The 14,249-nt window shown below is 50.7% G+C and overlaps 5 protein-coding genes across 5 annotated transcripts, besides 7 other annotated features; 2 read left to right on the top strand and 3 right to left on the bottom strand.

The window, feature by feature from the left end:
* Positions 1 to 772: 772 nt before the first annotated feature.
* PVX_092035 (ATP-dependent phosphofructokinase, putative) lies at positions 773 to 5,921 on the top strand (the record flags this gene model as incomplete). Its single annotated transcript, XM_001615350.1, has 6 exons — positions 773 to 2,401; positions 2,582 to 3,282; positions 3,565 to 4,608; positions 4,860 to 5,364; positions 5,596 to 5,670; positions 5,832 to 5,921. The coding sequence occupies 6 exons, from the start codon at positions 773 to 775 to the stop codon at positions 5,919 to 5,921; spliced, it is 4,044 nt and encodes a 1,347-aa protein (XP_001615400.1).
* Positions 3,780 to 3,801: a microsatellite.
* Positions 5,922 to 5,979: 58 nt separating the features above from the next.
* Positions 5,980 to 5,999: a microsatellite.
* Positions 6,000 to 6,525: 526 nt separating this feature from the next.
* On the bottom strand, positions 6,526 to 6,936 carry PVX_092030 (multiprotein bridging factor type 1, putative; the record flags this gene model as incomplete). Its single annotated transcript, XM_001615349.1, has 1 exon — positions 6,526 to 6,936. One exon carries the CDS (start codon positions 6,934 to 6,936, stop codon positions 6,526 to 6,528), a length of 411 nt encoding a protein of 136 aa, XP_001615399.1.
* Positions 6,937 to 8,288: 1,352 nt separating this feature from the next.
* On the top strand, positions 8,289 to 9,398 carry PVX_092025 (prefoldin subunit 5, putative; the record flags this gene model as incomplete). The annotated part of the gene is made up of 3 exons (XM_001615348.1): positions 8,289 to 8,405; positions 8,610 to 8,955; positions 9,118 to 9,398. 3 exons carry the CDS (start codon positions 8,289 to 8,291, stop codon positions 9,396 to 9,398), a joined length of 744 nt encoding a protein of 247 aa, XP_001615398.1.
* Positions 9,399 to 9,922: 524 nt separating this feature from the next.
* Positions 9,923 to 10,534, bottom strand: PVX_092020 (hypothetical protein; the record flags this gene model as incomplete). Its single annotated transcript, XM_001615347.1, has 1 exon — positions 9,923 to 10,534. One exon carries the CDS (start codon positions 10,532 to 10,534, stop codon positions 9,923 to 9,925), a length of 612 nt encoding a protein of 203 aa, XP_001615397.1.
* A 280-nt stretch (positions 10,535 to 10,814) lies between these two features.
* Positions 10,815 to 10,837: a microsatellite.
* A 121-nt stretch (positions 10,838 to 10,958) lies between these two features.
* Positions 10,959 to 10,980: a microsatellite.
* Positions 10,981 to 11,170: 190 nt separating this feature from the next.
* PVX_092015 (hypothetical protein) lies at positions 11,171 to 13,090 on the bottom strand (the record flags this gene model as incomplete). Its single annotated transcript, XM_001615346.1, has 2 exons — positions 11,171 to 12,164; positions 12,414 to 13,090. The coding sequence occupies 2 exons, from the start codon at positions 13,088 to 13,090 to the stop codon at positions 11,171 to 11,173; spliced, it is 1,671 nt and encodes a 556-aa protein (XP_001615396.1).
* Positions 12,126 to 12,153: a microsatellite.
* Positions 12,663 to 12,695: a microsatellite.
* A 1,019-nt stretch (positions 13,091 to 14,109) lies between the features above and the next one.
* Positions 14,110 to 14,156: a repeat region.
* Positions 14,157 to 14,249: the final 93 nt, after the last annotated feature.

Raw genomic sequence — 14,249 nt, 5'->3', positions numbered from 1 at the left:
AAAGTGACTAGCGAGCAGCCTCGTTCACTCCACACACAACTGTGCGGAAAGCACACTTAACATCTCATCGGATGTTCTTCCCCTGGGGGAGCAAATCATTTTATATAACCGCACTTGGTGTATCTACATTTTTGCAAAGGAGTTATGCCAATCCATAAGCAAGAAAGAAAAAAAAAAAAAAAAAAGGGAAGATGCCACTGCTCAGTGTGCACGTATACATACACACACATGCAGACAAACAATCGTCTGTGCTTCTCCCCTTCTTCCCTTTTTAAACCTAAACAGTAGACTTAAATTTACATGTTGAAATTTTTTTTTTTTTTTTTTTTGCAAAGTGAATGCTAATTGTTACATGGTAGGAAAAGGGGGGCATTCTCACGGGCACACCCATAGAGCGCAGCTCTTCCGGTTTATCTGACGAGGAACCAACTGTCTCAGTAGAACGAACGTGTGCTGTTGTGTAGAGGGTAGATCGTAGCGCATAAGGGGGGATGCCCAAATGGCACATGTGCACGCGTAAGGACACCTTTGCTCTTTTCTTCCTCCGATTGTTCCATTGGAACATCCCGACTTGGGGTTCTTCTTGAGGTGAGCCCTTTTTAAGAGGAAGCCATTTTTTAAGTACCCCCCTGTAGAAGCTGCACCACCGTCAACTGTATTACCACGTGGAGACCACAGCACAAGGCAGGGGTGGCGGGAATCCACACACAGCCGCGCCGCGAACCTGATTCGTCACTTGCGCACTGCCACCCTGCCCCCATCAGAGCCGAGCATGGACATCGAGAACGCCAAGAAGCACCTGAGCGACCTGCAGAAGGAGCGGAGGAAGAAGAAAATCGCCCTGCCGCGCGTTTTCAAGGGGAAGGCGCTCATCAGGGAGGAGCATGAGCAGCGGCACGAGAAGCGGCATGAGCAGAGGCAGGCGGAGCAGAAATCCCTGGGGGGAGAGTGCCCAAGGGGAGACGCGCTGGAGAAACACTTCCCCTACATATTTAAGAAGCCCGTGATTTACCTATGCGCCGAGAAGGGAGAGGCTGGCAAACCGGTTGGCAAACCGGTTGGCAAACCGGTTGGAGGGGTGGCTGACGCATTGGCTAACAGGGGGGATGACGCGCTGCCCACCGCGCTGCCGAACGGCATTAACATAAAAGAATCCCTCGACGAGGCCGACTCGGCCAAACTGCTGGACGGGAACTGCGCAGGGAACTCCGCAACCCAGGAGCTGCTGGAGATGAACGCAGAGGATGGCGACACGTTAAACCTGGGGGTGCTTTTCACCGGCCTGCCGGCACCAGGAGGGCACAACGTCATATGTGGGGTGCTGGACAGTCTGAAGAAGAAAAATAGAAAGAACACCCTCTTTGGATTCCTCAACGGATTTGAAGGCGTGAAAAGCTACTCTTTCATGGAGCTTAAAAATGAATACATTAGTATGTTTCGAAACAGTGGGGGGTTTGACATGCTGAGGAGTAGCTCGTTCGATTCTTTAAGTGAGAGTGGAAAGAGGAAGTGCTTTAAGATTTGCAGGCAGCTGAACTTGGCGGGGCTGATCATCGTCGGGGGGGTAGACAGCCAGAGGCAGGTCGCCTCTCTAGCGGAGTACTTCGAGCAGGTGCACGTCCTGGCGGGGTTAGCGGCGGAGGGGGAAGTAGCCACTGCACCGCTTGACGGGGGAGTAGCTCATGAACCGCTTGACGGGGGAGTAACTCATGCACCGCGTGACGGGGACGACCCCACGTACCAAATCGTGAGCGACCTGAGCGACGAAGAAATTAAGGCCAAGTACCCCAGAAGGGGAAAGAAACGAAGCAAGCGAAAAACCTGTGTGGTATGCGCGCCCAAAAGTGTATGCAACGAGATGGACAGCGACCTAGTGGAGTGCTCACTGGGCTTCGATACCACCGTCTTTACCTGCTGCCAATATATAAGCTTCTTAACATCCCATGTGAGAACATACCAGAGTGGGTACCATTTCGTTCGGGTGATTGGCAACTCCTCAAGTCATGTGGCGCTCGAGTGCTTCCTACAGACTAAGGCAAACATAGTTTTAATTAGCGAAGAAATTAAAAAGAAGAAAAAAAAGCTAAAGGATGTAATCGACTTCATTGTTCACGTGGTGCAGAGGAGATACCACCTGCTCGGCAGAAGCTACGGCATTGTCATCGTACCTGAGGGGCTCTTAGGCAAAATTGAGGAATTTAAAAAAATGGTTAGGGGTCTCCTCTTGGCCAGGAAGAGGGCACTTCAAGACGGGCAACATGCCGAGGATGGGGCAGGAAGGATAGTCGCCCAGTTTTACGAGGAGAGTGCGGAGAGTGCGGAGAGCGCGGAGCTGTTTCGCTCCCTCCCCGCCTTCTTCCAGAAGCATCTCCTGGAGGAGGTCCAGTCGGAAAGGTTCCAGGTATGTCTCCACCCGCCCAGTTTTTTCCCCACCCGATAGGGTTATCCTGAATATGGGGAGAGGGGTGACATCCACCACACGTTTGTAGTGCTCCCCCGTTATGCTTGCACCCCCTGCTCAGGGTTGCCCCTTTCCTACATTTCATGCCCACTCCGCTGCATCACCTCGCGCACCATGCAGTACGCCCGCCTGAAGACGGAAGAGCTGCTCCTATCCTGCGTTAAGGAAAAAATCGAGCAGACGAAAATGAAGGGCATCCACTTCGCCTCACATGCATACACGAAGGAGGTCACCTGTTCCCTGCCCTCCAACTTTGACTGTGCGTATAGCTACCTCCTAGGCATGGGGTGCGTCGAGATAGCCCAGAGCAGCTACAATGGGTATTTATGCACCATCAGGCAGCTCAAAAATTTGATCCCCAGCGTGGAGAAGGTGCAAGTGGTGGGGGTGCCCCTCTGCAGGTTGTTGCGGGTGAAGGGGGAACCTCAGGAGGGGAGAAACTTGACGGAGGAACATGAAGAGGGACACAACTTGATGGTGGCACCTGAGGGGAGCAGCCACATTGGTTCTGCAGCCAACCCGAGCGAAGATTTGGACCGCCTCGAAAAAAGCGTGTCTGCTAAGAGAGCAAAGGTGAAGCTAAACGGTGGGTACTTTCTCACCTATAAAAAGCACCGCGCTGCGTTGCTGTATGCAGACGCGTACCGGACCCACGGGGGGATTCAGTTCGAGCGGAGCGTGGCGGACGATGGCGAGGAGCACTCGGCGGACTCCCCCAGTAAGCTGAAGAAGCTTTTTTCCAGCACGTTTTCCACGTGGGATTCCAAGTGGGGGGAGCTGTTCAACCGGGTGAACTTCACCGTGTCGGGGCTGAGCGGGGGGTACTTCTCTGGGGGGGACGTCCCCTGCGTTGAGTCGAGCGTTGTAAGCGGCATCACGCAGTGCGAGGAAGCGGCTAGCGCATGCTGCCTCGTCCAAAGTGGGGCAGCTCTGGAGGGCAGCCCTAGTATAACCACTAATTGTGCCGCTAACTGTGCCGCTAATTGGACCGCTAATTACACCGCCAGCCGCGCCGCTGAGCGCGGGGGGGGCCCCCCGGTGGCGCGGCGGCCCTCCGAAATAGAGCGGGCGCTGAGCAGCACGCCCGTGAAATTCAACACCAGCCTCATGAGGCACAACAGCCAAGTGGTCTACGTGGACAGCCACTTCGCCTCAAAGCTAAGCTACACCCCCTTTGAGCACATCCAGAAGATTACAGATTTCTATGTGGTGAAAGCCCCCCAAGTGAATGTTAAAGGGAGAGTCAGATGCAGTGAGTCCTTCATTTCGGAAGAAAGAAACGTAGGAGTTGTCCTCCTCTCGCACAGTGTCCCGGGGGTTAATAACATTCTAGCAGGTCTACACGAGAGACTCTCCATGAATAACATAAAATTGATAGCTTTTGTGAGGGGCATAAGAGGACTACTCACAAATGAAACGTATGTAGTTAAGGATAGCCATTTGGGAAGCTGGAAAAATTTAGGGGGAGCTCCCCTGTTGGGGGTGCAATTGGAGTGGAGGAAGGACGATGGGGAAGTGGTGCGTTTGAACAACCTGGTTGAAGAGAAATACATAAAAGAGATAATCATCACTTGTAAAAAAAACAAAATGACTCACTTAGTTTTTATAGGAGATGAAAAGGTAATTACCATTATGAATATCCTAAATGATCATTTTATGAAGAACAGAACAAATCTACAGATTACAACTGTGCCTGTTTCTCTTTACAACAGTTTTTATGCAAATTTGATTGAGTGCAGTATAGGGTACCATTCTATGGTTTACACGATGAGTGACCTTATTGGGAACTTGCAAAGCTGTGCTGTGAATGCAGGTAGCTACTACTGTTTTGTGAAAGTCCCCACGAATTTATCCTCCTTATCTGTGCTGTCAATTCAGTTGGAAACGCATTGCAATGTGTGCCTAGTGGGGGAATGTGTAGAATACCAAATGATGAGTCTTCAGGACCTGGTGGAGCAGACGTGCTCTATTATCATCGAGAGAATCAACAGGGGGAAGTTTTACGGCACCATTTTGTTCAGCTCGAATTTGCTGCTCAACGTCAGCGACTTCTCCCGCCTGGTGGCCGACGTGGAGGAGCACGTCCGGGGGGGCGACGCGCTGGACCGGCTCATCGACGGGCCGGACCTCCCGGACCTCCCGGAGGGGTGAGCAATTAGCGGCGCAGCCGTGCATGTGCGGCGCAGCCGTGCATGTGCGGCGTAGCCGTTGTGTGCCCGCGGTGTGGCGCCTATACACCCACTCTGTGGCGGCTATACATCCGCGGTGTGGCGCCTATACACCCACAGTGTGGCGGCTATACACCCACTCTGTGGCGGTTATGTAACCACATCTTTACAACCGCTCTGCCATCCCTTTGCTGTCACTTCACCACCGCTCCCCCGCCGCTTCACCGCAGGCTGAGCCAGGAGAGCGCGGAGCTGCTGCGCATCTGCACCAAGTCCGTGAGGGAGAAGCTACTCCGCAAGGAGAACCGGCACGACGACCAAGTGGACTGTAACTTTGAAGATGTCTTTGTAGAGCAAATCAAAAGGCACATAGGAAAACTAACGGAGCAGGCGAAGCAGGCCAACGAGCCCTATTCATTCGATGCCCACATGTCATATCTTCGCGCAAACGGCATGCCAAAGAATGTGAAACTCTATAGCGACCTAAACTACATGCAGCACTTCAACTGCGTTGTTAGAAATATAGACCGAGAAATCAACTGCTGCATCCCAACTCACTTAGATAATTCGTTGGCATTTTCACACGGACTGCTCGCTGGGATTGCCATAGAAAATGACTTGGCCAACTACGTCACCTCCATCAGGCACCTCCATTTGAATAAGAAAAACTGGAGCAGCTCTCTCTACCCCGGATCCTATTTCGTCAACCGAGATGACGCCGGGGGGGTGGCCGGGGTAAGCGCTGCGCCGCAGCGAAGCAGGGGTGGCGGTTCGCGTCACATGGAGGCACACCGGTTGGTTCGTCGGCGTAACCTTCCAATGGTTCGTCCGCGTGACCTTCCAATGGTTCTTCCGCGTGACCTTCCAATGGTTCCCCCGTCTGACTTCTGTTTCCCCCGTCTCACTTCTCTTCCCCCCGTCTCACTTCTCTTCCCCCCGTCTCACTTCTCTGTTCCCCCCGTGCAGTACCCCTACGCCGCGCCCGTGCCCGTGTCGGTCAAGTCGAGCCAAATGGCCACCATCAAGCATAACGCGGAGACGGTACGGCAGCAGGGTGTAGCAGCGTGTGGGAGCGTGTAGAAGCGCCCCCCGAATGGAGACACCCTCGTGACAACACAAAGGCACTCCAAACATACTCGCCGCTCCACACACACGCCGCCCCCCACACACGTCGAAAACTCATTTCCTCCCCCCCTTTGCAGTGGGCGTACAACGACTGCTACATCTTCGTCGGCCCGTACCAACACGAAGTGAACGCAGACAGCCCCGGATGCTCCGCACACATGTTTTGATGCTCGAGGGGAGACACACCACTCCGGGGGGAATGCAAAAGGGTGACCCGCACGGGAAGACTGCCACGTTTTTTTTTCTTTTTTTTTTATTCCCTCCCGGGTTAACACAAATGGGGGTCACCCCCCGTATGCCAATTCCATCCATTGAGGGGTACATAAAAGTTGAATAGTTATTTAAAAATCACATGGAAAAAAGGAAAAAAAAGGAAAGAAAAAAAAAGAAAAACGCTCATACACCGTGTTGTACATCCCTTTCAGTGCCGCACAAATGGGGATTTTTTTTTTTTTTTTTTTTTCTCCCTTTTCCCCCCGCGGTGTATGTCAGCGCATTTCGCTACAACTACCACTGCAGGGTGGGTCCCTAACTGAAGGGGGGAAAAAAAAAAACTTTTACTCTCTTCACTCCTCCTTACAGTACAACCGCTCCCCTGAAGAGGGTCGCAAACTCGCAAAACTGTTGCGTATGCGACCCCTCCACATGGAGGTAAAAGACGGCCGCTTCTCAGTGGGGACAACCACTAACCCATTGGTTACCCCCAATACAGCGAAGCCGTCCTTTCCCCCTAATGTCCTAACCCAACAGTGGGTGGTCTTCCATTCCTTTTCACTTCTTCTTGGGGGATGGCAAATTAATTCCCAAGACGCGGTTCAGCTTCTGAATTATAACATTATTGGGGATGGCCTTCCCATTTTCATATTCCTTTATGACCGATTCACTCTCGTTTACAAGTCTAGCTAGCTGAGACTGGGTTAGCTTTTTATTAATCCTCGCTTGTTGTAGGGCTCTAGAAAACACCGGGGTGACTCTGTCGATTTTGAAGTTTTCCGTTTCTTGCTCTATTTTGGCTTTATTTTCTATTATTAGGTTTCCCTTGCAAGATTTGTTTTTTCCTCCGAGGAACTTCTTTTCCACCTCCACGTCGATGCCCAGCTTTCTCGCCTCCCCTATGTTTTTCGGCCTCGGCTTCTTCTCCGTTTTGTGCCAGATGACGGGCTTCAGGTCTTGGTGGTCCATCGGGGTGAAAGCGGCGGGGTTGAGTGGCGACGTTACGCGGTGGGATTACCCGGTGAGGCTACCCGGTGAGGCTACCCGGTGAGGCTACCCGGCGAGGCTACGCAGTGGCGTCACCTGTGAAGCCACTCCACAGCGGATGCGCCCTTCTTCGGAGAATCCCTCTCAGGGGCACCTTTTTCCCGGCTCGTAGATGCTCTGTTGCTTCGTACGCAGCGGGCGATGCGCTTGCGCTGATCCGGGTGAGTTTTTTTTCCCTCACGGAAGCGGCTCCCTTGTGGTATGTCCCTACCCCCTACGTATCGCTCAAGTGGGAGAAGCAACCCCGAACGAATGCGCACGGCGGGAAAACTCCCTACTAGTGAAACAACCTGGGGGGGCGTATATATATTCTCCCGCCGGTTGCAGTCCACGTAGATGTAACTTCCCCGCGAGGATCAATTTCTCCCCCGCTGTGTTTTGAGTTGCGTTGCTTCGATTCACCTGGGCGGTTAAATCCACTCGCTGCGTTCGCTGCTAATTTGGAGTGTTGCAAGTTGGGTAAGGAAAAAAAAAAAAAAAAAAAAAGGAAATAAAATAAAGTAAAATCAAATAAAAACTGCTCACCATCCATCATTCGGTGGATTCCCCACTTGGGCGCGTTCGTAAAAAACGTTGGGAATAGCTTTGGTCGCCTTCGCTTCTCGCATTGTGTGTTTTTTTTTTTTTTTTTTTTGGCATACATTTTGGTGCATGCGAGTTGATTTTTCCGTCACCCGGTTAAAGCAAGGCCTCTTTTCCACCACATCTTCCCTTCCCACCTTCCGCCTCCTTCCCGCGCCAGCACAACGTGAGGAGGGGCAGTGACGCTTGGAGGACCCCCGCGCAGTTAAGTTACACAAGTTGCAGTGCCCTACCGAGTCACCTTTATAAGCGCATTTTTTTTTTTGCCTCCGCATGGGGAAACACGCCACTTCGCCACGTGTCACTGCATAGCTCCTCGTATGTACGCTGCTACGTTGGTTAATTTTACTTGGCAGCTTTTTTTTTTTTTTTTTTTTTTTCCTCCCCCTACTGTGAGGAAGAGATACAAAACTGGGAACTGTGTGTTTTGTGCCAGCTCATTCGATACGTCGTCCCAAGTTTATGAGGGGCATCCCCGCTCCGCACGTCAGCACTTCTTATTTGGGGAACTCGCTTCAAGCTCCCCGAAGGAATCCCCCCTTGTGTATTATCTGCGTGCTACCTGCTTGCTGCCTGCGTATCACCCGCTCACTCGGCCAGTGGGCCCCTCCCCCCCGTAGACACCCTAATGAACTGCTTTTTTTTTCTCTTCTGCGTGTACTGCTCCGTCTGCGTATTCTTCACCTGCTACAATGGCGTGCGATTTAGAAAAAATTGAAGAGAAGGAGCGGGAGCAGCCCAACGTGGTCATTCAGTTGAATGCGCTGGGACTTGACGAGCTGATATCCCTCACGTTGAAATTGGAGGAGGTATGATGGATGGCGGTTGCTTAGGGAAGTGATGCGGGAAGGTCCCACTGCCTGTGTGCGTTTTTGTTATCTCACTCACTCCAATAGTTAAGAGCCCTTGATGTGTAGGAAGAATGCACCAACTCGCTCCCCTTCAAATGGTTAAGCATTGCATTTATTGGGGGTCTCCCCTTCTCCTTTTTCTTTCCTTCCCCACTTCCACAGGAATGGAAGCAGATTAAAAAGAACTACGCCATCCTGGAAGGCGCAGTGGTGACGTACGACAAATGCAAAAACTCCGTCGAGCAACTGAACCCCTCCAAGTTTGAAGCGAAAAACTTCAACGCCTTTATGAATGAGTTGGAGCGCTCCGAGCTAATCAAGCTGTGCAACAAGGAACAGTCGGCTGGCAGGAGACTGCTCACCGAAGGGGAAGAGCCCAGGGCAAAGGACAGCCTGCAGCAGCTGGACACGCTGATCGACCAGATTGACATTAGCAAGAAGGATGCCGAGGCGGAGAAGAAGGCGCTGGACGTGCACATCCCCCTGACGTCGCTGGTGTACATCCCGGGTAGGGCGGTTGGCCGATTAGCTGAATAGCGGCGGAGCGGGGGAAGACCGCCACGTCGCCGCACCAATTCGCTTCACCACCTCACCACCTCACCACTTCACCACTTCACCACTTCACCACTTCACCACCTCACCACTTCACCACTTCACCACCTCACCGCAGGCAAAATCGTGGACACGGAGAACTTCCTCATCCGCATGGGGACCAACTACTACGTGCAGAGGAACGCCCAGCAGACCATCGAGTACTTCAACACCAAAATAGGAAAGCTCAACGAACAGATAAAGAAGCTCAAAATTACTATTATAGAGAAGAAGAACGAAATTGACCTTTGCAAAAATTACATTCAGCTGAAGAGGCAGATGCAGATGACTGGCGGGGGGGCTGCCCCTGTGGGTGCGAGCGCGAACGGACAGCAGGCCACTCCGCGCGCCGCCAATTAGTAGCAGTGTGAAGAGGGCAGTGTGCATAGTGCAGCGTGCACCGCGCAGCGGGGGGGAGGCCCTTTTTTTTTTCTCTTTTTTTTTCTTCTTTTTTTCGCGGTGCACCTAGCTTGGCACTCATGTTGAGCGCACCCCTTTTTGTTCGAAAAAGGAGTTGCTCGATTGTGCCCCGGTGCAGCCGCGTGGCTACTTCCAAAGGGTTATCCCCTCGTCTGTCTCATTTTGACGAGCGGTATGGTGCGCCTCCCCCCATGTATTGTGTTCACTTGTGTTGTGTTCACTTGTGTTGTGTTCACTTGTGTTGTGTTCACTTGTGTTGTGTTCACTTGTGTTGTGTTCACTTGCGCTGTGCTCACTTGCGCTGTGCTCACTTGCGCTGTGCTGCGCCATCTCATTTTACTGCGCCTCTTTTTCCCTTCTAATTCACCACGCATGGTTGGAGGTGCTCGAAAAAGCGGCGTCCACCAAGTACGCAAGCAAACACATCACGTTAAGGTCTAAATGCACATGATTGTCCTGCACAGCTAAGGGAAGAACCCCCCCTTTACGTAAGACACGTTCTTTATCATCCCGACGTGCTCAGAGACGATGTGCTTCAGCATCAAAGTCACGTCGCTCCTCGAAAGAAATGCCGCATACACACGCAATACACTTTCGGCGAAGTCCTGGCAGTATATGGCTATACTGGTAAAGGCGTGAATTAAGGAGACCCAAAACTTCACCTGCGTGTAATCTCCCCCACAGAAAAAGGAATGCAAAGTGACGTAATAGCTTTCAATATTTTCACATGTGATGTCCATACGCTTCATATTCTGCGCCACCATCTGCAACACCTTTTCGCTCACCAAGTGGTAGTACAAGGAGGATTCATTTTTGAGTATTTCTAGAAACTCCTCCCGAAGGAGGATCAGTAGACTTGCGTTGCAGCGAACTGAGTGACTAACACCTTTGAGCAGCTCCTTTATGCTCTCCTTGTTTAGAATGCCTAGGATGTCGGGGCAAGCCAACTTGCGCAAAATGATTTTTGCGAGTTCGTGCCCCCAGGGGGGGCAGCCAGCGGCACTCCCGCCGCCACTATCGCTCCCACCGCTGTTACTCAGTACCGCCGCGAAGTAGGCCCTGAAATATCTGTGCATGCTTTTGCGTATGTCCTGCACGCGCCGCGTGTTCTTCGCGTCTCTGCAGGGGGGGTGTTGTGAGGGAGTAATGCAGGTGAACTGAGCTGAAAGTGTAAGCGATCTGCCCGTAGAGATGAGGCCGAAGGGAAAAACGCCCCCTCAGGCGGAGCGCCGTGCGCCCAGAGAAAACGCCTACCCGCGAACTGCGAGGCCGTCTAGGTCCTGGATGAGCACCGCTGCGTGGGCTGAGGTGTGGGAGAGGAAAGGGGGAAGAGGCGGTTGGAGGAAGGGGTCGCAGCGCGGGGAGAGCAGACTGCCGGGTAAAGAGGACAAACTGCCGCGTAAAGAGGACGGACTGTCGCTTGAGGAGGACGGACTGCCGCTTGAGGAGGACGGACTGCCGCTTGAGGAGGACGGACTGCTGCACACGGAAAATGCCGCCAACCCCTGCAGATACGAACCTTTTTTGGGGGCCCCCCTCAAGTCGCTACCCCCGTGAGGGGGTCTGCTTCCCCCTTTCTGCGAATTCAACTCTGCGGTCCTTTCCTGAGCACCCGCAAGTGGAATAAAAAAAAAAAAAAAAAAAATATTCATGTGCAAGCAGCACATTAAAATTATCTTAGTATGCTACACACACACTGGGGAATTCCCCCCCTATTTCCACGTGGGAACTCCCCCTATGGGAGCAACTTTTTTTTTTCTCCCCCGATGTGATACCACTCCTTCCCGGTGCACCAAAACGGGGGCGTAGAGGAGGAAGCAAAAAACGTCTTTGTAATTATTCTCATAAATTAGGAAAGGCAAAAGGGCAATCAAGTCGTTCTTAAAAATTTGGTGGTGAAAAAAATAGGCCTTCAGTATAATGGAGCAGAACTTTTTAAAAAAGAATTTCCTCTGATGAAGGATGTGAACATTCCTCATGATGAAGTCAAAGAAGGAAACGGCTGGAAGGTAGTTTTTAAATTCCATTGCAAAAAGGGTGAGGAGATAATTAGACACTTGGAAAAAATTCTCGGGGGAGGAAAAAAATAAAATAAAATTTGCCATAGGAATGACCATAGATGTGTTCATGTGAGCTGCAAATTTCTTTTTAACATTTTTTACCAATTCATAGCAGCTGTTGATTAAGCTACCGTTCAGCAGACATAGGTGGGATAGGATGGTTACACTATGGGTGATGAAACAGGTGAGGTAATTCCTCCTCATCTCAACCGAGCTGCTTTTTTTCTCCCCTTCAAAACACTCGTAATATGTATTTATCATGTTCTTTACATATAAGAAAATGCCCTTGAGGAAGTCCACATCGTAGTGCTTTTCAATGGTACCCCTTAGGGTTGCTTCTTCCTCTGTTGCTACGTTGCAGAGTGTGCTTCCCCTTTTAGGCGTGGTTAATTGTTTGCCTCCTTCCCCGTTGAGGCGATCCCCGTTGAGGCCGCCCTCTGCGAGCTGTTTCTTACCCACAGGCTGCTCACCCCCCCGCGGATGTTCACTAATAATGGCATCCTCACGATCCTCAAAGTAGGCACTTAGGATGTTTCTACTGGCAGAGTAGACAATTAGGTCGTTCACGTATTCCTTTTTCGTTTGCGATTTCTTTCTCGTTCGTTTCACCAGGAGCTTCAACCCCAGTTCGTCTTTCTCCCTTTTCCTGCAAAGTGAGAAGGGGCAGAATGTTACCACCTTGCGTTGTGGCGTAGCTCAGGGGCACCCTTTTCGCCGCGGCTCCCCATTTGGTGATGACAGTTGTGGTGATGGTGGTAATACGTAAATACATGCGCATGTGCCTCTATGCACCAACTTGTTCACTTTTTTGGTGGCTTCTTCACAATATGCACCCACCACCACCCCAAAGAAGGACGCGCACAGTTAGGTATCAATCTCCCCTTCATTGCAGTACCTCTCCCTCAGCAACGATAGGTAGTCCTGCCTGATCAAATCAGCTATCACCGAAAAGAAGAAGCAACTCATCTGTCTTTCGACGTTTATGGGTTCGTTTTCTTCCACTAGAAAGTGGAAATACTTTGTCGCTTCGGTGAAGGAGGTGGTGCGTTTTTCTTGGCCGCCCTCCTTCTTCCCCTCATGGGTACTCCCATCACTGAGCACACACTGGCCAAAAACATACTTCAGGCATCTCATTTTCGTTTCAAAGTCGTTCGAACTGAACAGCAGCAAAGCTATGTACACATTTTTGTAGGCGCTTTGTGAGACTTTAAGGAGGGAGAAAAAACTGATGCTCAAATTTTTCTCAACATGTTGTGCCGACAAAATGTAAAAAAAAAAAGTGGAGTTATTTCCTTTCCAAATATTTGGATAGAAGGAAAAAAGTTCCATCGCATCCCTTTCAATTAGCCTTATCAAATTGACCATTAGGATTTTTTCTCCATTGTTCGTGTGACTTTCGCTGTCCACATGGACCAGCAGAAGGCGCAGGATGGCCTTTTGTTTTTCACTCCTCTGCTGCAAGATTGGGGGAGAGAAGCACAAGGGGGGGTGGGAGTTTGAGGGAGAGAGTGTCAAAATGGGTATGTCGTGCGGGGGGGCGTCCTTCAGGGGTGCTCCCTGGTGTATGCGCATGTGTATATGTGCACACATATATGCGTATGCGTGTTTGCAAGTCGGCCCCCACTCTGGCTAGCTTTTTCGCTCTGCTCTTTTTTCGCCTGACTTGTTCATATTTTTTATTAACAACGAGCGGTAGAAAAAAAAAAAAAAAAAAGGCTACACGCAACACGTGCACACCACGTGCGACGCAACGGCTCGCCAAAGAATCTTTGCAAAACCGGAGTCGTAATCGCAAAGAATCGGCTCATTCTAGGCAAACCACGTCAACGGTGAACGGTAAAAGGTTAAACGTTAAACGCGCTTTCCGCAGCGCCGCGTCAGCGGTTCATTTTCCGCAGTTTGTGCGCCCCGCGAGGGTGAGCCCCTCCATTGTCTTCGCGAACGAGCGGAAGTAAATTAAAAAGAAAAAACGAGAGGAACAAATGGCGAAGTGGTTGGGCGGGCATTTACTTTCACATTTAAAGGTAAAAAAAAAAAAAAAAAGGACAAGGAAGCATCACATTGGAAGGTTTGCAAATAACGCATTAAAAATAAAAAAATAAAATAAAGTAAAAATGGAAGACCATCTAACAGCGCAGAATCCTTTATTCTTGCTCTTTGGCAGGTGTAAAATTCAAACTTTAATTAGCGCCCCCTGGCACACATGCAAATGGGGGTGAACACACAAGTGTTGCACGTATACGTATGCACCCCACAGGGAAATCATTACAATTACAGCGGGGTGTGCTAGTGTGGTCTGCCAGCGTGGTTTCTTTCGACTTTCTCCCATTTTAATATGCAAAAAATGGGGTGGGACGACGGCCACAAACACGCACATCAGGGGTGTAAAAATGGCTACACTGCAATTTTGTGTTGCGCCGTTGAAAAATTGCACTCACGTTTGCATGCACATGCTCATGCATATGTTTTTTTTTTCTTTTTTTTTTTTTCCTCCTTTTTGCCGCCCCTCTCGTGCTCTCTCTTTCCCATTCCACTCCTTGCAGTATACTCAAAAATTTATTCACCTCCTCGGGCGGGTGAAGCATGTACGCCAAATACAATTCCCTCATCAGCTTTATCAGGCTTTCCCTCGACTCGTCCTTCTTGCAGGTTTGCAGCTCCAGCAGCTTCTTCACCTCGTGCAGCTTTTCTTGAATGTCCATGGTAAAAAAATGGAACAAAAAAAGGGAAA

Source organism: Plasmodium vivax, chromosome 9, assembly GCF_000002415.2.
Source record: "Plasmodium vivax chromosome 9, whole genome shotgun sequence".
NCBI lineage: Eukaryota > Apicomplexa > Aconoidasida > Haemosporida > Plasmodiidae > Plasmodium > Plasmodium vivax.
This window is presented reverse-complemented; position numbering and strand designations above follow the sequence as displayed.